The sequence below is a fragment of the Narcine bancroftii genome, chromosome 10, assembly GCF_036971445.1.
Source record: "Narcine bancroftii isolate sNarBan1 chromosome 10, sNarBan1.hap1, whole genome shotgun sequence".
NCBI lineage: Eukaryota > Metazoa > Chordata > Chondrichthyes > Torpediniformes > Narcinidae > Narcine > Narcine bancroftii.
In genome coordinates, this window is record NC_091478.1 from 87,502,803 (window position 1) to 87,525,850 (window position 23,048).

The following is a 23,048-nucleotide window of genomic DNA, read 5'->3' on the forward strand; positions in this document are numbered from 1 at the left end:
TATTCGAGGCTCGAGAGAAGCCCTCGAAAGAGGAAGGCCTCGGGGTTGTGCGGTTCTTTGGTGTTGACTTCTATTCTAGGAAAGGAATAAGTGATGTAAATTTAATTTCGTATCGCCCTTTCTCTGGTTGCCATTCAATTCAAAGAAGAACTTGCGTTCAGGGTAACCCTGCAGATCGCTTTTCTTCCCTCCTCAAAATGTCTCCCTCTTAAGGCATCCCTTTCCTGTCCTTTTGGTACCGGCTCATGCAGAATATACAATTTGTCTCGAAATTTAAACCATAATTTGATTTTGATCCATATCAGCACTTTATTCTCCCATATATAAAGACAATAGAGCATTGGATTAAACCCAACATGAGATGTACACTCCAATAATATTTAGCTTTATTGAGCATTTCTGTACACGGGTTATTTTCTTTTCTTTAATGCTAAAGGGTGCAACCACTTACAATGTCATAAGTGCTCATGCACCCATCCTATTCTTGCCGTATAATATATTTTCTGTGTGAAATGTGGATGATTGCTTCAGAATGCTCACTTTGACTATTCATCAAGTAGACTTCAGAAGCAGAGAATGCTACAGCACGGAAAACGGGCTGTTCAGTCCTTCTAGCACGCTGTCCTACTCCCATACCATTACCCTCCAGTCCTCTCCCATCCATGTACCGATCCAATTTACTCTTAAAACACATGATTGATTCCCACATTCACCACATCGGATCGTTTCACCACCCTCTGAGTTAGAAACCTCCCCCAATGTTCCCCCTAAACCTATAAAATGTATTCATTCTCAAATTATGTAGTTCAAAGACAAATCTAGCTAATAGAGCATTGCATTAAACTCAACATGAGATGTACACTCAAATAATATTTTGCTTTATTGAACATTTCTCTATGTGGGTTATTATTTTATAATTTTTCTAGATTTATTTTCTTGATCTGCATGAGCATGTATTTAATCTGGCATTGAGGCCTATATTTGGATGCTCAGAGACTTCAACTACATTTTTTTCAATCAATTTTTTTAAAATTCCAAAATTTAAAATGAGATGCAAGTTAACTTTTAACAAGTGTTTTCATTTATTTAAAAAAAAGTTTTAAATCAAAACTTATTATTTTCATTTTCATAAATAAAAAGTCAGGTTGCAGTCATAGTAACTTTACTTTATCAGATCCATTTGAATTTACACAATATTTTTCTTACCCTTCCTTGGTTAAGTATCTATTCAGAGAGAAAGTGACCCAGTTATTTCTCTGCCTTTCATGTTGGATAGATGTCAGCATGATGGCTTTCTCTGAATAAAATATAAAACATTGTCCTGCATGCTCACAAATTGGCATAAAATCCAATGGAAATTTTTTGTGTAATTGCAGCAGACTTGCAGGAGGCCATTTGGTCCATCAAGTCTTTGCCAAGTAATGCAATCCCATCAGTCCAGTTTCTATAGTCCTGCAACAACTTTATCATGTTTCCACTGAACTTTTTTTTATTGTTTAAACACTTGCTTACACTGGAAAAATCTACAGTGGTCAGTTAACCTAATGCATTTTAAAAATGCCTGCTAATATCTTGAGAGCATATACACATGAAGCAAGAATTGGTTTCCAGGTTTGATGGTGGAATGAGAAATGTGCTATATTATGAGTGGAGACCTTGCTACTGCAATCTTCGTTGCTGAAGAGTTATACAGAACAGAAAAAGTCTTTTTGACCAACTGAATCTGTACTTACCATTGAGTACCCATTTACTTTGTTCCCATTTTATTCAACCCACATTCCCATTACTCCCCCATACTCTAGCATTTGTCTATACACACTAGGGAAATTTCCGGTGCCTAATTAACTTGCCAGCCATCATATCCTTGGGTTGCCCAGTGGCTAAAGGAAAAATATCAATAAGATAGAAAAAGTGCAGAGAAGATTTACTCGGATGTTGCCTGGACTTCAGGAACTGAGTTACAGGGAAAGGTTAAGACACTGGTTCTCAACCTTTTTCTTTCCATTCACATACCTCGAAGTATTCCCTATGCCATTGCTGCTCTGTGATTAGTAAGGGATTGCTTAAGGTGGTATGTGAGTGGGAAGGGAAAGTTGAGAATCACTGCTCTAGACCCAATTGTTACTGAAATATTTTGCTTGAGAAAAATTATCAACGGCCCATTTCCTTTGGAGTTATGAAACCGTGCACAGAACGAGCTCATTAGGTATGATTAAAACAGTGGTTTTCAAACTTTTTCTTTCCACCCATATGCCACCTTAAGTAATCCCTTACTAATTACAGACCACCTATGGCCTAGGGAATACTTAAAGTGGTATGTGAGTTGAAAGTAAAATGTTGAGAACCACTGGGTTAGGACTTTATTCCCTGGCATGTAGAGGAATGAGGGGAGATTTGATAGAGGTATTTAAAACTATGAAGGGGACAGACAGAGTATATATAGATAAGCTTTTCCACTGAGGGTGTGAGATACAAACCAGAGGACATGGGCTAATAGTGAAAGGGGGAACTTCTTCACACAGAGGGTGGAGGAAATATGAGACGAGCTGCCAGATGAAGTGATGAAAGCAGGTTCAATTTTATCATTTAGGACAGGTACATGGATGGAAAGGAAATGGAGGGCTATGGACTGGGTGTAGGTCAGTGGGACAAGGCAAAAAAAATGGTTTGGCACAGACTAGAAGGGCTGAAAGTTCCTGGTTCTATGATTAACTGCTAGATCAGCTCTATCTAATTCAATTAACAGATCAATTGTGTCATATTGTATGATGCCGTGAGTCATCAGTGTGTAGATCAGTGGTTCTCAACCTTCTTCCACTCGCATACCACTTTAAGTATTCCCTAGGCCATAGGTGCTCTGTGATTAGTAAGGGATTGCTTAAGGTGATACGTAAGGGATTATGATTAACGAAGATGGCCATTCATCCTGCATTGTGCCGCTGTCGTGACTTGCTGAAGTGGCCCACTGTTGTCAGGAGGCAAGCACTGATGTCTCGAGGCTCCCCCTGCGTAGCCAATTGCCTTTTCACATTGGAAAATTTCCCGGGGCCGCGACCCCACCTATGACGAAGGGCTACGGACCCATTTAAAATTCCCGAACCAATCCTTTCACACCGCAGGTTCAGGGGAGGGTTCCTGGGAAAATTTCCCAAGAATCTTCATGATATCCTTGTCATGGAAGCACATGCTCCCGAATTGTTTGATTGTCTTGATTGCGTTTTGTCCTGCATCAGAGACTATGGGTTTCGAGTGCATCCAGAAAAATGCTTTTTTTTTTACGAAATCAGTAAAATATCTGGATTTCATCATTGACGAAGATGGATGGCGGCCAGATCCACAAAACACTGATGCTAACAGGTGCATGCCTGCACCCACAGATGTGATCACACTACGCTCACTTTTGGTTCTTGTGAGTCATTATTAGTTCATTCCTTCCGGAGATGCATAAACTCCGTGATCCACTCAACCAGCTTCTTACACAGAGTAGCAAATGGAATTGGACTTCAAAATGTCGAGTCGTTTAATCGAGTTAAGACAATGTTAAAATTGAACCTTCTTTTGACGCACTACAATTCAATCTTGGAGATTGTTGTAGCTTTAGATGCATCACAGTCTGGGATGGGTGCAGTTATTTCACATATATTCTCAGATGGGAAGCAAAAAACCATAGCACACACAGCACGCTCTCTAACTGCTGCAGAGCATAACTATGGACAAATTGAAAAGGAGGCTCTTGCAATTGTTTTTGCGGTGAAGAAATTCGATAAAATGCTATATGGACGGCAATTCATTCTTTTGACAGATCACAAGCCGGTATTAGCAGTATTTGGTTCAAAGAAAGGAATTCCAATTTACAGGGCAAACCGACTGCAAAGATGGGCAATCATGTTTCTTGGGTATAATTTCAAAATTAAATACCTGCCGTCTACGAGTATCGGATAAGCTGATGCATTGTCACGACTCATTAGTGAACAAGAAACGGAGCCGGAAGATATTCTTGTGCGGAACTCTCGGTAGAGGCAGAAGTCAACCAAGTATTTAAAGATGTTATTAACTCACTGCCTGTTACAGCAGAAAGAGTCAGACAAGCAACGAGTGAAGATGACATTCTTCAAGAGATAATGCATTACCATCATACAGGGTGGCCAAAAACTTGTCCAAAAATGGAAATTCAACCATTTTTTAAAAGACATGGATCATTAATAATCTCTAATGGCTGTCTTTTGTTTGCAGAAAAGATTGTGATACCACAAACTCTGCAATCAGCAATCCTAAAACAGTTTCACAGGGATCATCCTGGAACAAATTGTGGAAAAGCCCTTGCACGAAGCTATGTTTATTGGCGTCTGATGGATGGCCAGTTTGAACTAACACGGTCATGTATCAGATGTGCCTCAGCTGCAAAATTCCCTGTCAAGACAAATTTATGTTCCTGGCCACAACCAAGCGGGCCATAGAATCGTCTCCGTGTAGACTACGCAGGACCAATTAATGGGGAGTACTATCTAATCATAGTGGATGCATACTCCAAATGGCTGGAGATCATCAAGGTAACCCAACCAACTGCATCGGCTACAATTATGGAACTCAAGTCCATGTTCAATTGTTTTTCTGCTCTTGCATCATTAGTTTCAAACAATGGGACTCAATTCACGGCAGCCGAATTTGATTTATTCTGCAAACAATATGGCATCACTCATATTTGCTCACCTCCATACCATCTGCAGTCCAATGGTCAGGTAGAACACTTTGTGGATACATTCAAACGGCTCTAAACAAAGCCAAGGGGGAGGGTCCAACGGAGAAGATCTTGCAGACATTCTTGTTAAATTATAGGATCACTCCAAACCCACAAAGTCCTGGTGGCACTTCGCCTGCGGAAAACATCTTTGGTAGGAAAATTAGAACACCATTTGATGTTATTTTCTCAAAAGTCAGAACCTTGTCGCAGAGATTTGTATGTGGAAAGACAGTTTAACCGCCGGCATGGATCAAAACAAAGAAAGTTTCAAGATGGACAACATGTGCTGGTGCGAGACTGCAGAGTGAAGTTGGGTGAGTGGCAGCTGGGGAGAATCCTGAGTAAGATCGGGGAGGTTCTCTATCATGTGCAGGTTGGACCAGACAGATAGACTAGATGTGCCAACCAGTTGCGACCAACCGAATGTAATCTTGCTGAGACATCTGAGCAACTCAACTTGGATGCTCTGTTGGAAACTTTTGAACTGCAGAAACCAGCGACCAACCAAGAACAACCATCACAGGAAAATGAGATTTTACCCGCTGCACCATAGGAACCTGTATGAACTTGACAAAGAGTTCGCAAACCAGTAAAGCCCTTCCAAGTGGATGCAAGTCTACACTCGTATGAGTAACAACTCAAAGGGGGAGGTGCTAGGGAGTCCTAATCAGAGTGACCCACAGTCACCAGGAGTGGGTGTTGCCATGGGAGCCATCCATTAACTAAAGGACTCACGAGATTGCCTTGTGACTTGAAGTCACATGCTTGTGTAAATACAATAAATAGATTACGCCATTTTGTGTAAATAGTCTATGTCTTGAGAGTCGAAATAAAGAGCACGGTGTTAAAACAAACCTCCTTGTCTGTCATTTCATTACTCTGGGTAACCAAGAGTGGGAGTTTGGTTCCTCATTTAACATTTCTGGCCACGGTTACAACAACACTGCAGTGTGAAAAGGCCTACTGTCTAGTATGGAGGTGCCAAATCTCAGGACAAGAAAAATCTCCAAAGGGTTGCTAACTCAGCCTGCAACATCACAGCCACCAGATTTCACTGCATCAAGGACATCTACATGAAGCGGTGACTTACAAAAAAGCCTCTATCTTCAAAGACTCCTCACCATGTCCTCTTCACACTGCTACCACTGGGAAGGAGGTACAGGAGCCAGCAGTACAACAGCACAGGGACAACTTCTTCCTCGCTGCTATCAGATTCATGAAAGATGCTGTCTTTCTTTTTGTGCTACTATATTTAATTTTGAATATATTATTGTAAGATGGTTCATAATATGAATGTTTGCACTGTGATCTGTTGCGAAGCACCGAATTTCGTGACATGTTCATGATTACAAAATCCTTCATAGATGTGGCAAAGCTTCTCTTTAGGATTCTCTTCTTCTTGGAGTAAAACCAAAATCGCATTTGCTTTTCTAATTACCAATTTGCTTTTCTAATTACTTGATGTATCTGCATGCTAATATTGTTTTTCCTGTATGATGACATCGACATTTCGGAACATTGGCATAATCTGCTCTTTATTCTTGCTGCCAAAGTGGGTGATCTTGAATTTTTCCACATTATATTCTATCTGTCATAGGTTTTAGTTACTATGCTAACTGGTTTTCTTCTATTTATATAATTTTGCGTTTTGGTCAGTTTTATTTTTACTTGTGTATTTCCACTTTAATGCTTCTGATCAGTTTGCAGATGATGCAAGCATTTCTGGAGTTGTGGAGAGTGAGGAAGGTTGTGAAAGGAGTCAGCTCAATATGGACTAGTTGGAAATATGGGCCTAGAATTGGAAATGGATCTTGATATAATCAAGTTTGAGCTGTTGCACAGGTGTACAGAGGAATCTTGGGGTGCAAGGCCACCGTGCTCTGAAAGTGGCAGACTACATTTACAGGAGGACTGCATAGGCTTTGCTGAAGTTGCTATTATATGCACAGTAAACGCTGGAGGAACTCATCTGGTCTTACAGCATCCATAGAAAGTAAAGATGTATTACTAACATTTTGGGCCTGTGTCCTCCTTCAAGGTGTAAGGGGAAAAGAAATCAGGCAGGTGTCTCAATAAAGACTGGAAGAGAAAGGGGAAGAATGGGAAGGGTAGGAGTCCAGACCAATTGGATATGATAAGAGGAAAGGTGAGAATTGATTTTGGCTCTATGAAAAGGGAAGAAAGAGGGAGAACTAGAGATGGGAATGAAGATGGGGTGGTTTAACAGAAACCAGAGAAGTCCATGTTCATGCCTTCTGGTTCAAGGGTGCACAGGCGGAAAATGAGGTGTTGTTCCTCCAATTTGCTGGTGGTCTCAATTTGGCAGTACGTGAGACCATGGACAGTCAGCAAGGGAATGGGATGGGGAATTTAAATGCGTGCTCACTGGGCGATCCACTCTATTGCTGCAAACAGAGGAGGTACTCGATGAAGTGATCTCCCAGTCTGCACCCTGTCTCTTCGATGTAGAGGAGACTACAACTGGAGCACTGGATACAGAAGATGACCCCTGCTGATTCACAAGTGAAGTGTTGCTTCACTTCGAACGACTGTTTAGGGCCCCGAATCAACATCATGGAGAAGAGGTGAGTGCAGTTGAAGCATCTTTTGCAGGCACAAGGGTAGGTGCCAGGGGGATAATTGGTGGAGGGGGAGGTTTAGAAAAGGGAGTGGACCCTGTGGAAGGCGGAGAGGAGAGGGGAATATGTGCCTGGTGGTGGGATCATGTAGTAAATGGATGAGGATTTGTTGCACACGGAGGTGAGGACGAGGGGAATCCTGTCCTTGTTGCGCAGGGGACGAATGGAGCCAGGGTAGATGTGCAGGCAGATTATTTTCTGTGATGTGTTGGAAGCTGAGTACCTGATAGAAGTGTATAAAGTTGAGACAGAGGTTGGCAGTCTTTTTTACCAGATTGGAAAAGGCATGTACTACATTGTATGGCTTTAAAGGTGAGAGTGGAAAAGTTTAAAGTGGATCTGTGAGGCAAGTTCTTTTCACACCGAGTGAGAGGTGCCTGGAATGCACTGGCAGGGAAGGTGGTGGAATATATAGCACTGCCAAGGAAAGTGGTGCAATGGCAATGTTTCACAGCTATTTAAACGGACACATAGCAGGCAGGGAATGAAAGGAGATTGATCATGTGCAGACAGACATGGCTTTGGGGTCAGCGCAAGTGTCATTCTATGTTCAAAACAATGTCAAAAATACATGTAATGGAAAATTGAAATTTAAATATTTACCATTTGTGGCATCAACTTTGGACAGAGTTTTGTTTTAAGGACTTTTCACCATATTTAACCATATAACCACTTACAGCACAGAACAGGCCAGTTCGGCCCTACTAGTCCATGCCGTAACAAATCCCCACCCTCCTAGTCCCAGCACCCGGTCCATACCCCTCCAGTCCTCTCCTATCCATGTAACTATCCAGTCTTTTCTTAAATGTAACCAATGATCCCGCCTCGACCACGTCTGTCGGAAGCTTATTCCACATCCCTACCACCCTTTGCGTAAAGAAATTTCCCCTCATGTTCCCCTTATAATTTTCCCCCTTCAATCTTAAACCAGACCCTCTAGTTTGAATCTCCCCCACTCTTAATTGAAAAAGCCGATCCACGTTGACTCTGTCTGTCCCTTTTAAAATCTTAAGCACCTCTATCAAGTCCCTTCTCAATCTTCTACGCTCCAGAGAAAAAAGCCCCAGTCTGCACAACCTTTCCCTGTAACTCAAACCTTGAAATCCTGTCAATATTCTCGTGAACCTTCTCTGCACTCTCTCTATTTTGTTTACATCTTTCCTATAATTTGGTGACCAAAACTGTACACAGTACTCCAAATTTGGCCTCATCAATTAGTACAATTTCATCATAACCTCCCTACTCTTGAATTCAATACTCTGATTTACGAAGGCCAACATTCCAAATGCCTTCTTCACCACACCATCTACCTGAGTATCAGCCTTTTTTAAAAAAAAATTATTTTTCACACTATAAACCATATTGACCAAAATACATACAGACATTTTTCTTCTTAAATATATAGTGTTGTTTTTTCCCCCCTCCCTCCCTCACCCCCTTCCCCATTTATTTGAAGTTCAATCTATAAGATACATTAAACCCGTTAAACAATGTTGTCACTTAATAAAAATAAACAAAAATTTTTACTGAGTCAGTTCTTTTCGTTATCTTCTCCTTCTGTCATTTCAGGTGGTGGAAGTCCACGGTAGGATTTCTCTATTGTGTTTCATGTATGGCTCCCATATTTGTTCAAATATTGTAATGTTATTTCTTAAATTATGTTATTTTTTCTAATGGAATACATTTATTCATTTCTATATTGTATTCTCAAGTTGTCTTCTAATTTCCAGGTTGACATAATACATTTTTTTGCTACAGCTAGGGCTATCATAACAAATCTTTTTTGTGCTCCATCCAAATCAAGTCCAAATTCTTTGTTTCTTGTATTACTTAGGAGGAAGATCTCTGGGTTTTTTGGTATATTGCTTTTTGTGATTTTATTTAATATCTGGTTTAGATCTTCCCAAAATTTTTCCACTTTCTCATATGTCCAAATTGCATGAATTGTGGTTCCCATTTCCTTTTTACAGCGAAAACATCTGTCTGATACTGTTGGGTCCCATTTATTTAACTTTTGAGGTGTGATGTATAGCCTGTGTATCCAGTTATATTGTATCAGGCGTAACCTCATGTTTATTGTATTTCTCGTAGTTCCGGAGCATAGCTTCTCCCATGTTTCATTCTTTGTCTTTGTGTTTAGATCTTGTTCCCATTTTTGTTTAGGTTTACCGTTTGTTTCCTCGTTCTCCTTTTCTTGCAGTTTGATGTACATGTTTGTTACAAATTTTTAAATTATCATTGTGTCTGTAATCACATGTTCAAAATTGCTTCCTTCTGGTAACCTCAGACTGTTTCCCAATTTGTCCTTCAAGTAGGTTTTCAGTTGGTAGTATGCAAACATTGTATCGTGAGTTATATTTATCCTTCATTTGTTCAAAGGATAATAATTTATTTTCCGAAAAACAATTTTCTATTCTTTTGATCCATTTTCTCTCCCATTCTCTAAAGGATAGGTTATCTATTGTGAAAGGGATTAGCTGATTTTGCGCCAATATTAGTTTTGGTAGTTGGTAATTTGTTTTATTCCTTTCTACATGAATCTTCTTCCAAATGTTGAGCAGATGATGCAATACCGGTGAATTCCTACGTTGCACCAATTTTTCATCCCATTTATATAGTATATGTTCAGGTATCTTCTCCCCTATTTTATCTAGTTCTAATCTGGTCCAATCTGGTTTTTCTCTTGTTTGATAAAAATCTGATGGGTATCTTAATTGTGCGGCTCTATAATAATTCTTAAAGTTTGGTAGTTGTAAGCCTCCTTGTTTGTACCATTCTGTTAATTTATCTAGTGCTATCCTCGGTTTCCCCCCTTTCCATAAGAATTTCCTTATTATTTTCTTTAACTCCTTGAAGAATTTCTCTGTTAGGTTTATTGGTAATGACTGAAATAGGTATTGTATCCTGGGGAAAATGTTCATTTTAATACAATTTATCCTTCCTATCAGTGTTAGTGGTAAGTCTTTCCAATGCTCTAAGTCGTCTTGTAATTTTTTTCATTAATGGATGGTAATTGAGTTTATATAGATGGCCGAAGTTTTTATTTAGTTGTATACATAGATATCGCATTGCTTGTGTTTGCCATCTATATGGCGATTCTTTCTTAAACTTTGTGAAATCCGCATTATTCATTGGCATTGCTTCACTTTTATTTGCGTTGATCTTGTAACCTGATACTTCTCCATATTCCTTCAATTTTCTATGTAATTCTTTTATTGATATTTCTGGTTCTGTTAAGTATATTATAACGTCATCTGCAAATAGACTGATTTTATATTTCTTCTGTTTAATTTTTATCCCTCTTATTTTCTGTTCTTATCAGTTCTGCTAGTGGTTCTATAGCTAACGCGAACAGTGAGGGAGATAGTGGACATCCCTGCCTTGTTGATCTGCTTAAGTTAAATTGTTTTGATATATATCCATTTACTGTCACTTTCGCCAATGGCCCCTTATATAATGCTTTAATCCAATTAATATATTTCTCTGGTAGGCTGAATTTTTGTAGTACTTTGAATAAATAATTCCATTCTACTCTGTCAAAGGCCTTCTCTGCGTCTAAAGCAGCCGCTACTGTTGGAGTTTTATTTCCTTCTACTGTATGAATTAAATTAATAAATTTACAGATATTGTCTGTTGTTCGTCTTTTTTAATAAATCCAGTCTGGTCTAGATTTACTATTTTTGGTACATAGTCGGCCAATCTGTTTGCTAATAGTTTAGCTATTATCTTATAATCTGTGTTAAGTAAAGATATTGGTCTATATGACGCTGGTGCGAGTGGATCTTTCCTTGTCTTTGGTATTACTGTAATTATTGCTGCTTTGCATGAATCTGGTATGCTTTGTGTTTTATCAATCTGGTTGATTACTTCCAGGATGGGAGGAATTAATAAGTCTTTAAATGTTTTATAGAATTCTATTGGGAATCCATCCTCTCCTGGTGTTTTATTGTTCGGTAGTTTTTTTTAATATCTCCTGTAATTCTTCTATTTCAAATGGTTTTATTAATTTATTTTGCTCCTCTGTTTGTAATTTCGGTAGTTCAATTTTAGTTAGAAATTCATCTATTTTGTCTTCTTTTCCCTTCGTTTTCAGTTTGATATAGTTGCTCGTAGAATTCCCTGAAGTTTTCATTGATCTCCGTTGGATTATATGTAATTTGTTTGTCCTTTTTCCTTAATGCCAATACCATTCTTTTAGTTTGTTCTGTCTTAAGCTGCCACGCTAGAATTTTGTGCGTTTTTCTCCTAGCTCATATAATTTCTTTGTCTTCATTATGTTCTTCTTCACCTTATATGTTTGTAGTGTTTCATATTTTATTTTTTTATCTGCCAATTCTCTTCTTTTAGTTGTATCTTCCTTTATTGCTAATTCTTTTTCTATATTTGTTATTTCCCTTTCCAACTGCTCTGTTTCCCGATTGTAGTCCTTCTTCATCTTAGTTACATAACTTATTATTTGCCCTCTGATGAACGCTTTCATTGCGTCCCATAGTATAAACTTATCTTTCACTAATTCCGTATTTATTTGAAAGTACATTTTAATTTGTCGTTCAATTAATTCTCTAAAATCCTGTCTTTTAAGTAGCATGGAGTTTAATCTCCATCTATACATTCTTGGTGGGATGTCCTCTAGCTCTATTGCCAATAACAGGGGTGAGTGGTCCGATAATAGTCTAGTTTTATATTCCGTTTTCCTAACTCTCCCTTGAATGTGGGCTGATAACAGGAATACGTCTATCCTTGAGTATGTTTTATGTCTACCCGAATAATATGAATATTCCTTTTCCTTTGGGTGTTGTTTCCTCCATATATCCAAAAGTTGCATTTCTCGCATCGATTTAATTATAAATTTGGTTACTTTGTTCTTTCTGTTAGTTTTTTTTTCCAGTTTTATCCATGTTTGAGTCCAAATTAAGGTTAAAACCCCCTCCTATTAGTATGCCCCCTTGCATATCTGCTATCTTCAAAAAGATATCTTGCATAAATTTTTGATCTTCTTCATTAGGTGAATATACATTGAGTAAATTCCAAAATTCTGAATATCTGACATTTTATCATTACCTATCTCCCTGCTGGATCTATTATTTCCTCTTCTATTTTGATTGGTACATTTTTATTGATTAATATAGCTACTCCTCTGGCTTTTGAATTATATGATGTTGCTGTTGCATGTCCTATCCAATCTCTCTTTAATTTCTTGTGTTCCATTTCAGTTAGATGTGTTTCTTGTACGAATGCTATATCAATTTTTTCTTTTTTCAGTAAATTTAACAGTTTCTTCCTTTTGATTTGGTTAAGTATTTCATTAATATTTAAAGTCATATAGTTCAACATAGCCATTTCATACTTTGTTTATCTTTCTGTTTCCTCATCACCACCTTCCCTTCTTATCCATTTCTGCTTTCTTTTTTTGAACACATTATAAGACAACATTTCTAAAACATAAAATATTTCCACTATTCTCATATCTAAAATTCCTTTAACCCCAATAGTCCCTCCCCTTCCTGAGTTGCCCTTTGTCCCTTGTCGGGCGACCACATCTCCCCTCTCCATTTGGATTTGCAAATCCGCTCGCAAGCGTCAACTGATTTCGCAGTGACTGTTATTCTTCCCCACCCAGCCCCCCCAGAAAAGATTTTAATCTTCATATATAACAAAGGTCACTCTCTTAATTCCCTCCTTACTTCCTTTCTTTCCCATACCTACATACACACATACATATAGTTTGTTGTCATTTTGGTTCTTGTTACATCTCTTCATCTCTCTGTCTGTTTAGAAGTTGTTCTGCAAATTTTTGTGCTTCTTCCGGATCCGAGAATAGTTTGCTTTGCTGCCCCGGAATAACTATTTTAAATACTGCTGGGTATTTTAACATAAATTTATAACCTTTTTTTCCATAGGGTCGTTTTTGTTGCATTGAACTCCTTCCTCTTCTTCAGGAGTTCAAAACTTGTATCTGGATAGAAAAAAATTTTTGACCCTTGTATTCCAGTAGTTTTTTTGTCTTTTTTTTTAATTGCTTTCTCCAATATATTTTCTCTTGTTGTATATCTTAGGAATTTTAGTAGAATGGATCTTGGTTTTTGTTATGGTTGTGGTTTAGGGGCTAATGTTCTGTGTGCCCTTTCTATTTCCATTTCTTCCTGTAATTCTGGTCTTCCTAGGACCCTGGGGATCCATTTTTTTATAAATTCTTTCATATTTTTGCCTTCTTCATCTTCCTTAAGGCCCACTATCTTTATATTGTTCCTTCTATTATAATTTTCCATTATATTTATCTTCTGAACTCCTGTGTCTCTTTAACTTTTTTTTATCAGATTCTTCTAATTTCTTTTCTACCTCCATTTCTATGGCTGTTTCTCGTTCTTCTACCTTGTCTACTCTTTTTCCTCTTTCTGTTATGACCATCTCTAATCCATTCAATTTTTCTTCTGTACTTTTTATTCTTTTTATTTCACTGAATTCTTGTGACTGCCATTCTTTTACTGTTTCCATATATTAAAAAAAATATATCCATGTATTTGCCCTTCCCTTCATCTTTCATTTCTCTTCTGAGTCCACTCCAGGATCTGTGTCCTTTACCTCTGTCTATTCTGGTTTTCTTGTTGGGTTGCTTATTTTGTTGGGTATTTTTGGTCTTCTTATTTTTATTAGAAGTGTCTTGATGCTGGTCTTCTTCCTCTGGATTGGTCATCTGTTGTTTCTTATTTTTATTCTCTTCCTTCTTGTTCTCGTTATTTTCTATGTTTTCCTGTTGAGAGTCTTGCTGTTGTGTTATAGTTGTCTGTTTCAGCTGTGGAGATTTACTCCTCAGCTGGTCCCCCCTCCCGTCAGTGTTATTTTTGTCTTGCACGGTTGCGCACTTTTGTTTGGCTCCGTGAGCCATTTTTGTAGTCCCGAGTTCGGGGCTTCCACTTACCTCAGGGAGTGGGCTTCTCTCTCCACGGCGGGCCTCCTCATACCGGTAAGGCCTTCCTCCTCCGATGTCCTTCCTTCTTCTTCCCGTTGTTTTTGGTTTTTCTTTCTTCGCTGCCATTTTCTCCACACTTTTACTTTCACTTTGTTATGGTTTTTATGTTTGTGCCTTTATTTTTTCTTTTTTTTAAACTTTTCTGGAGAGGGCTGGAGTTCCCCTACCAGCCACTACTCCATCACGTGACTCCTCCAGTATCAGCCATGAGGGTACTATTTACCACAACTCCTAAATCCCTTTGTTGCTCTGCACATCTCAATAGCCTACCATTTAATGCATATGACCTACTTAGATTTGCCTTTCCCAAATGTAACACCTCACACTTATCTGTATTAAATTCCATCAGCCATTTCTCAGCCCACACTCCAGCCTTCCTAAATCACCTTTTAATCTACGGTAATCTTCCTCCCTGTCCACAACACCACCAATCTTTGTATCATCTGCAAACTTGCTTAACCAATTCTCCACCCCTACTTCCAGATCGTTAATATATATAACAAACAATAGTGGACCGAGGACCGATCCCTGAGGAACTCCACTAGTCACCGGCCTCCAATTGGACATATAATTTTCTACCACTACTCTCTGACACCTCCCATCCAACCATTGCTGAATCCATTTCACTACCTCCTCATTTATACCTAACACCTCCACCTTTTTTCCTAACCTCCTGTGGGGAACTTTGTCAAAAGCTTTACTAAAGTCTAAATAGGGTTAGACTCTGTCATCCTGACAGATGACAAAGTTGAGGTAAGCTTCCAGCAGAATTTTATGTTGGGACTAGTTTTGGTGTTCCCGCATCATCTTTATTATCTGTGAAGTTGTTTTTGCAGCCATGATTTTGCTACTCTTTTCCTGGTATTTGTCAGCAAAGTCAGGCCATACAGATCTGGAGTAGGTTGGTGTGGCCAAAGGAATGTGAGCAGTGAGTTTGGGCTGTGGGCTGCATTTGGGAAAAATGTAAGCCAATGTTACATGAGAGGATGAGTGTGAAAAAGCAAAATAACTGCTGAAAGCATCATTTATGCAAAATTGTTGGTTCTTGTTGTAAATTATCAATTTTATTTGGTGCAGTTTTGCTCTGTGCATTGTAGAGCATGTTGAATATGTGTTTTGTGGAGTGCAGTACAAATTGGCTGTAACGGTAAGTCAAATTGTCAGTAGTAGTGTCTCTTGAAATAAATATTCATTTTTATTTTGCAGCCGACAACTCAGCAGTCACCTCCAGATGAGCAGGAAAAGTTGCTTGATGAAGCTGTTCAGACTGTTAAGCTTCAATCTTTTCAAATGAAACGATGCTTGGTAAGTTACTGATATTATTGCACATTGTTGAATGTGGCTGCAGGATAGAAGAAAAACATACGGGCTTATGTATGGCTTGGGTTTTAACATTTGAATATCATGACATAAAAATTGTATGTTTCTGCAGAATCAGCTGACCGTTGAGATGACACCATTTTGGGTAGACAAAAAATGGCTATAGTGTCAGTACTGAATGGTATCTCGTGACTCCACTGTGGATATTTTGTGAACAAGATTGGCTGACCCTGATCATATTAAAAACAAATATTTTGATTTGAGATCTCTATGACATGAGTATGGGAAAAATTCCAGGTTTCTTTGTTTTTAACTTGCGTATGGACCTATTTTATTTCGGACTGACATCGATGCTGCTCTGTGTGGCAAAGCCTGTGGTGGTGGCCTGTGTGTTGACATCAACACAGAATGGTGTAAGGATTCTGAACAAGTCTCCGGTCACTGATGAACACTGGTGGAATTTGTGACTGTCAGATGTTGGCCATTTTATCTACCGTGGGAATTCACCACGGTCCTCATAGTTGGAGTGTACATCCCACCCCCAACCCCCCCTCTCCACCTGGTGCTAATGCTGAGGAGGTAATCTGGCATCTGTATGGGGCTATAAAAGAACTACAGACTGCAACTCTGACGGACTGATTTTTAATGCTGGGGATTTCAACCGGGTGAACCTCAAGTCAGGGCTACCTAAATTCCATCAGTATGTGGACTTTGCTTTGAGAGGGGTGAACATGCTGGAACTTGTGTATGCAAACATTTCCAATGTGTATCTGGCAGAGTCCCGCCCCCACCTCTGATATTTAGACATAATCTCTGTAATGCTAATCCCAGCATACAGACTGTTTGTCAGTCGCTACAGACTAGTTCTGAAGCAGGTTAAAACATGACCAGTGGGGTCCATTCATACACTTCCAGATTGCTTTGAGCGCATTGACTAGCACATGTTCAAGGAAGCAGAAATCGGTGGCGACTGCATCAATCTGGAGGAGTATACGGCATCAATGACCAGCTACATTAGTAAGTGTTTTGACGATGTCACTGTGCCCAAGACCATTACTTGCTCTAATCAGAAGCCATGAATGACTGTGGAGGTGTGTGTGCTGCTCAGGAACTAAGACGCTCTCTTCCGAGGAGACGACAAGGTATCCCTACTTATTGCAAGAGCCAAGCTGTCTAAGACCATCAGGGAAACCAAGCGTGTGCATGCCAAACACATTCATAGTCACTTCCTGGACAGCAAGGATACACGATGCATATAGAAGGGCATCCTAGATATCATCAACCACAAGACTACACCATCTGCCTGTGCTGGTGATGTCTCCCTCCCAGATGAATTGAAAAACTTCTATGTGCATATTAAGGCGAAAAGCAACATGGCGGCAAAGAAGACCATTTCTCCTCCAAATGATCAGGTGCTGTGTCTTCCAGTGGCCAAGGTCAGAAAAAGCAATTTGATTTGGATACCATTTGCAGTACTTAAGAGGGAAATACTTTGGTTTCTTGGCCATCTAGTTGGAGCTGAGTGAAATGGATGACACTGACAGTGGATAATTATTGTTCAGCAAACACCAAGTCAATATAATTGTGTGAGAGTGTGGAAAATGTTAAGCACTTTTTGTCAAGAGTAGAACTAAAAAAAAAAATCAAGATTTTAGGGCAAACTTTGACAATAAATAGATTCCACAGGATAGAGAAAAATGCAATCTAGTTTTAAGAATTGGTTCCTCTGCTTGGCTGATCTTCAGATGTGGACAACCGCAATAAAACATGACCTGTTTAGTAGGGTGGTTGAAAGTGGAGATGCAGGAAAATTCTGTACAAATCTGGAAGAGAAGTTCCAATTTGAGTTCAGTTGGATCTTTTTGAATTTTTGTGAAAAATCACGAAATTGAGATATCCAAGCAGGTATGACATGACACGAAAAGTTATCAATGCAGAGTAATGTTAACTTTAGCAAATTTTGGGGTTGGTTGTAGATTTTGAAAAGAAAATGGTAGGTTCAATTAGAATAGAGCAGGAGTGGCCAAACCTGCTTAACGCAAGAGCCACATATGATAAATTTCAGATGTTTGAGACCGGCAAGACCTGAAAAGATTTTTATGCCCTCCCCTTCCACCCCCCCGACCTCCCCTACCTTCCTTCTCTACTCTGGCCTCCCTAACCCACCACCTCCTCCCAATACCCTCCATCACACCGATTCCCACTCTAATCCCTGCCTAGTCTTTACTATCCCCTCTGACCTTCCCCTTTCTGAGAGGGAGCGCTTTGTCCTCCGTAGCGGCCTTACCTTCATCCCCCCTCCACTCACACATTAATGAGTTAATGAACTCTTTTTCCTCCGCCTCTGGGTCTATTTCCTCGATGGTGACTATCCCTTTTGCTGCTTTAAGCTTTCTTCTGCCTCTTGGACACTTCATCCTGGCCTGCTGCCTAATTTCCAATTGCTGCCATCTTCACTTCACTACTCCCCTCTCTTATGCTCTGCCCTCCACGACAATTCCAACCTCACCATCAAACCTGCTGACAAGGGTGGTGCTGTGGTGCCTTGGCACACTGACGTTTACCTTGCTGAGACCAGAAAACAGCTCTCAAACACCTCCTCCAAATTGCCCCTTCCACAGGTACCACCACAGCTCATCAGGCCACTGTCTCCAACATCATCTCCAACCTCGTCACCTCCCTCCCACGGCCTCCAACCTCATGGTCTTCCCTGCCCATTTCTACCTTTTACTCAAGATGCACAAACCCAATCATCTGGGTAGATTCATTGTTTCTGCTTGCTCTTTCCCCAACAACCTAGTTTTGTCTTGCCTTGACTCCTCTTTTTTGCCCTGGTCCAATCCCTCCCCACCTACATCTGCGATACCTCACATTCCATTCGTCTCTTCAATAACTTCAGATTCTCCGATCTGGACCATCTAATTTTCACGATGGATGTCCAATCCCTTTATTCCTCCATTCCGCATACAGAAGTTCTTAAAGCGCTGTTTTTTTCTGGACCATAGACCTGACTAATCATTCTCTACCACCACCTTCCTCCACCTGGCAGAACTTGTCCCCACTCTGAACAACTTCTCCTTTGACTCATCTCACTTCTTCCAAATTCAAGGAGTAGCCATGGGTCTCAGTTGTACCTGCTTGTTTGTGAACTTTGTGGAGCCATTCATAATGCAAGGCCCCACAACTCTTTCTCCGCAATGAGCTTGTCAACTTCATTCTCTTTGCTGCCAACTTCCACGCTGATCTCAAACTCACCTGGTCCATCTCCGAAAACACTCTCCCCTTTCTGAATCTTTCTGCTCCATCTTGGGAGACTAGCTTTCCACTAACATCTCTAACAAAGCCACCAACTTCCACAGCTACCTTGACTACACTTTCTCACATCCTGTCCCCGGCAAGGATTTTATTCACTTCTTGTAATTTCTCTGTTTCTGCCACATCTGTTCCCAGGATGAGGCCTTCTAGTCCAGATCTTCTGAAATGTCTGCTGTCTTCCACAAACTTGGCTTCCCCTCCACCACCATCAACTCATCCCTCACCTGCATCTCCTTCATTTCCTGCCCATCTGCTCTGGCCCCCTCTGCCCCCAGCTGCCACGAACACTGGATTCCCTTTGTCCTTGCCTATCTCTCCACCAGCCTTCACATCCAACACATTATCTTCAAGAATTTCCGGCACTTACAACAAGATCCCACTTCAAGATATATCTTCCCCTCTCTGCTTTCCGTAAGGTCCGCTCCCTTCATGACTTCCTCATGCATTTAGCGTCACCCAGCACCTTTCCCTTCCACTGTGGCTGCCAGAGGTGCCACACTTGTGCCCATACCTCCTCCCTCCCTCACCATGGTCCGGGGGCCCCAAACAGGCCTTTCAAGTGATGCAAGAATTCACTTGTGTATCCACAGGATTGTTTTGCTGCATCCAGTGCTCCCTTTATGGCCTTTTCTACATCAGAGTGAGTGTGCACAGACTGGAAGATCGTTTCGCTGAGCACCTTCGCTCTGTCCCCACCAGTGACGGGGACCTCCCAGTGGCCAACCATTTTGGTTCTGCGTCCCACTCCCATACTCGCATGTCTGTCCATGTACTATCCCACCAAGACCACCCGTAAATTGAGGAACAACACCTGATTTTCTGTCTGGGCACTCTCCAGCTGGATGCCATTAACATTGCCATTACTGGTTTCTGCTCACCTGCTCTCCCTTCCCCCTGTCTTTTTTCCCTCAGCTCTCTACCCCCTTCCCTCTCTATTTACCTAACCATACATCCTCTCCTTGCTTGCTGCTGTGCCCTCCCTCCCTTCTCCACCTATTACCTCTTTCCTTTGCTACCATATTCCTCCCCCCATGCCTCCTCCTTTACCTTTTTATTTGTATTATTTAACCAGGGGTAAGTACAAGAATATTAGTTAATTCTCATGCTCTTGTTTGTGGGAGTAGCTTCTATATTTTAGCACAGACCACTTTGCAGATGTACCTATTGGCTCTGAATAAAACAGGAAAGTCTGATGGTGGTGAAATACATGAATGTGCTGGTGAACTTGTTGAGTTTCTCCAGCATTATTGGCTCTGATCAGTTTTGACAAATTCCAAAATATGTAAATACTACATAAATGTCTTAATCCATCTGTAAATTGAATTGTTTGTTAAGTTAATTATTTTTCGCTCTTGGTTGATTTTGTAGCACATTTTAACATTTGAAATAAGCTTTTAGTATTTGCAGAACATTTTCAAATGCAATTTTCCTATCGTCAAACTACTAACACATGAAAATGTAGTTTGGTGCAACAGCATTCTTTTGTCAATCAACTTTTGGAGCAATGTGATAAGGTATGATTCTGTCATGTGTTCCATTGGGCCTGGTAGTTATTTCCCACTGTAGTTTGGTATTATTTCTTGCTTTCTATGATCTATATACTGAAAGAAATTCATTTAATCGCTTCAGAGACATTTGGGAGAGTTGTGTATAAAGTTGAATTCTAAGGAGAGGGTGGAGGTAGTCTGGACATTTAGTCTTTTAAAGATGTATGCCAAACTAAAAACTTGAAATAAAATGAGAGCCTAATTTTTTTTTGTGGTTGAATATATTCATCAAGGGGAATGATCAAAATAAGATTTGTGAAGATGTGAATGTGCTGCTTTCTAAATTCATATAAATTGATTCTGGGGGGGGGGGGGGTTTCAATAAAAATTCTTCCATGCTGATAATGATTTAAAAAAATTTCATCTGATACATTTGTGTATTTCAAAATTACTTGGGTCCAAAGGTGATAAATGATTGTGCAATTTTATGTTTGCACAGGCAAAGTAATTTAATTCATCACTTCACATTGTGTGGATTGTTTATTATGGCTATGGGAAAGCTCCGTTATTACTAGTTATTAATGCTCAGTTTATAAAATTTTTAACCACTTTTTTTTTATGATTGAGGACAAGAATAAGTTGATGGATGCATTAAAACACGCTTCAAATATGCTTGGTGAACTGCGAACATCCATGTTGTCACCGAAGAGTTACTATGAACTCTGTATCCTTTTAAGTACATGCAGTAGTCGAGAGGATCCTAGTATCTTGTGTAAACAAAATTCTTTTGATGTTTAGTTGATCCACTTTTCATGGTGGAGAATTGGATTTAAAAAAAAAAAATGGTTTGCATTGTTTTACTTTCCAGACATTGAGAAAAAAATTGGATTTGCTAGCCTTAAAGCTATTGAGATCAAGAAAGGTACTATGTGAAAGCATTTCTTTCTACTTTTTTAAATCTAACTACTTGAGACCTTGATAATATTTCATTTCATTTTATTAAATTCCCAAATGCACAGTTACAAATTATTTCATAACCTTGGTTGGTGCAAGTACTCATGGAAGACCGCATCGCAATTTGAGTATTTTCCCCAACCTTCCAATCCTAAGTTTTTATCAGAAAATTATTCCTACATGTTAAAGTATTGTATCAGTTTATCTGTACCGTTTTCACGGGTTGATAGATTCCATGATTATTGTTGTCAGAGTACATGAGTTTTTAAAAAAAGTCAGTTGTTCCATGCTCTTTTTTAAGTAATTGCATGAAGAGTGACCCTTAATTCAAAGCTAGACATGGCAATTTCCGATGAGTTGCATTATTTGGAAGTTTACCTGACTGATGAATTTGCCAAAGGGCGAAAGGTGGCTGACCTATATGAACTTGTTCAGTATGCTGGCAATATTATTCCAAGGCTGTAAGTATATTCTACTTAGCAGGTCATTGGCAACTGGATTGCCTACTTCCACAGTTATTGTGGTTTGGTTTATTATGGATAATCTTAATGTTTTCCTTGGATCATGATCAAAAACTGACTGTCTTGTGAATTTAAATGAAAATCTGTACTGAAGTACCCATTGTATTTTATAATTACTTATCCTGCAACCAGATTTGTCAACATTAAAATTTACTGTGAGCCTTTAGCATTAAGTTATAATTAAAGTTCCATTTTGATATAAATTTTAAGAAAATTACTTTTCTTCCAGTGCCCTCTTTTATTAGTTTTAATTGCTGACAAACGGACCATAGGCCTGCAGATTAGCCAACTTTAAAGTCACCAGTAGAAAGCTAATGTGTTGCATCTCATCATTGCATTTGTACCTGAGTAATTTTAAACTTTATTGATATTAAATCAATTATTCTTCTGATCTTCTCTTAACACGTGTTAATTCCTGTAAAACCGCGTCACAGTTTGTAGCCATGATTTTTGAAGCAGACTAGATTTACAGCTCTGCTGAATATGGCTTTTTTTGTCACATGTTCAGCTACTTGCTCATCACTGTTGGAGTTGTCTACATTAAGTCATTTTCACAGTCCAGGAAAGATATTCTTAAAGACCTGGTAGAAATGTGCCGTGGAGTACAGCATCCATTACGAGGGCTCTTCTTGAGAAACTATTTGCTTCAGTGCACCAGGAATATTTTGCCCGATGAAGGAGAGGAGACCGAGTAAGTATATTTTTACTTGCAAAACTCTTTTCTTCACTCTTGGTTTTGAACTTGGCTTTATAATTGAAATTGAAGTTACCCCTATGCATTTCTAACAGGCATGTGCTAGATTGTTCCTACTCTTAGAAATTATTCGTCGAAGTTGACTCGTTGGGTTAGGATTGCTTTTCAGTCCTTTTGTCTATTGATGGTGAGGTCTTGCTGATTACAACATTCGCCATAGAACAGTGTAGAGGAAGATCAGGCCCTTCAACTGTGTCTGGGCCAAATTAAACTAAAAATATGCTGCTTGCATCTGGTATATATTCTTTCCCACCCCTTCACATTCATAAGGATAAATTTGTTATCTGCTTTCTTGAGCAGCACCTTGATCATTGTCCTCTAGGGTGTGGCCTGTGGAAAAGATTCTG

General features: G+C 39.5%; 1 protein-coding gene across 1 annotated transcript in view; it reads left to right on the plus strand.

Moving 5' to 3' along the window:
- vps35 (VPS35 retromer complex component) overlaps nucleotides 1–23,048 on the plus strand; it is a 50,679-nt gene that overhangs the window by 832 nt on the left and 26,799 nt on the right. Inside the window, exons 2-5 of the mRNA XM_069901693.1 lie at nucleotides 15,557–15,655; nucleotides 21,100–21,196; nucleotides 21,764–21,887; nucleotides 22,456–22,638. Of these exons, the coding sequence (XP_069757794.1) occupies nucleotides 15,557–15,655; nucleotides 21,100–21,196; nucleotides 21,764–21,887; nucleotides 22,456–22,638 (503 nt within the window). The remainder of the gene's footprint in view (nucleotides 1–15,556; nucleotides 15,656–21,099; nucleotides 21,197–21,763; nucleotides 21,888–22,455; nucleotides 22,639–23,048) is intronic.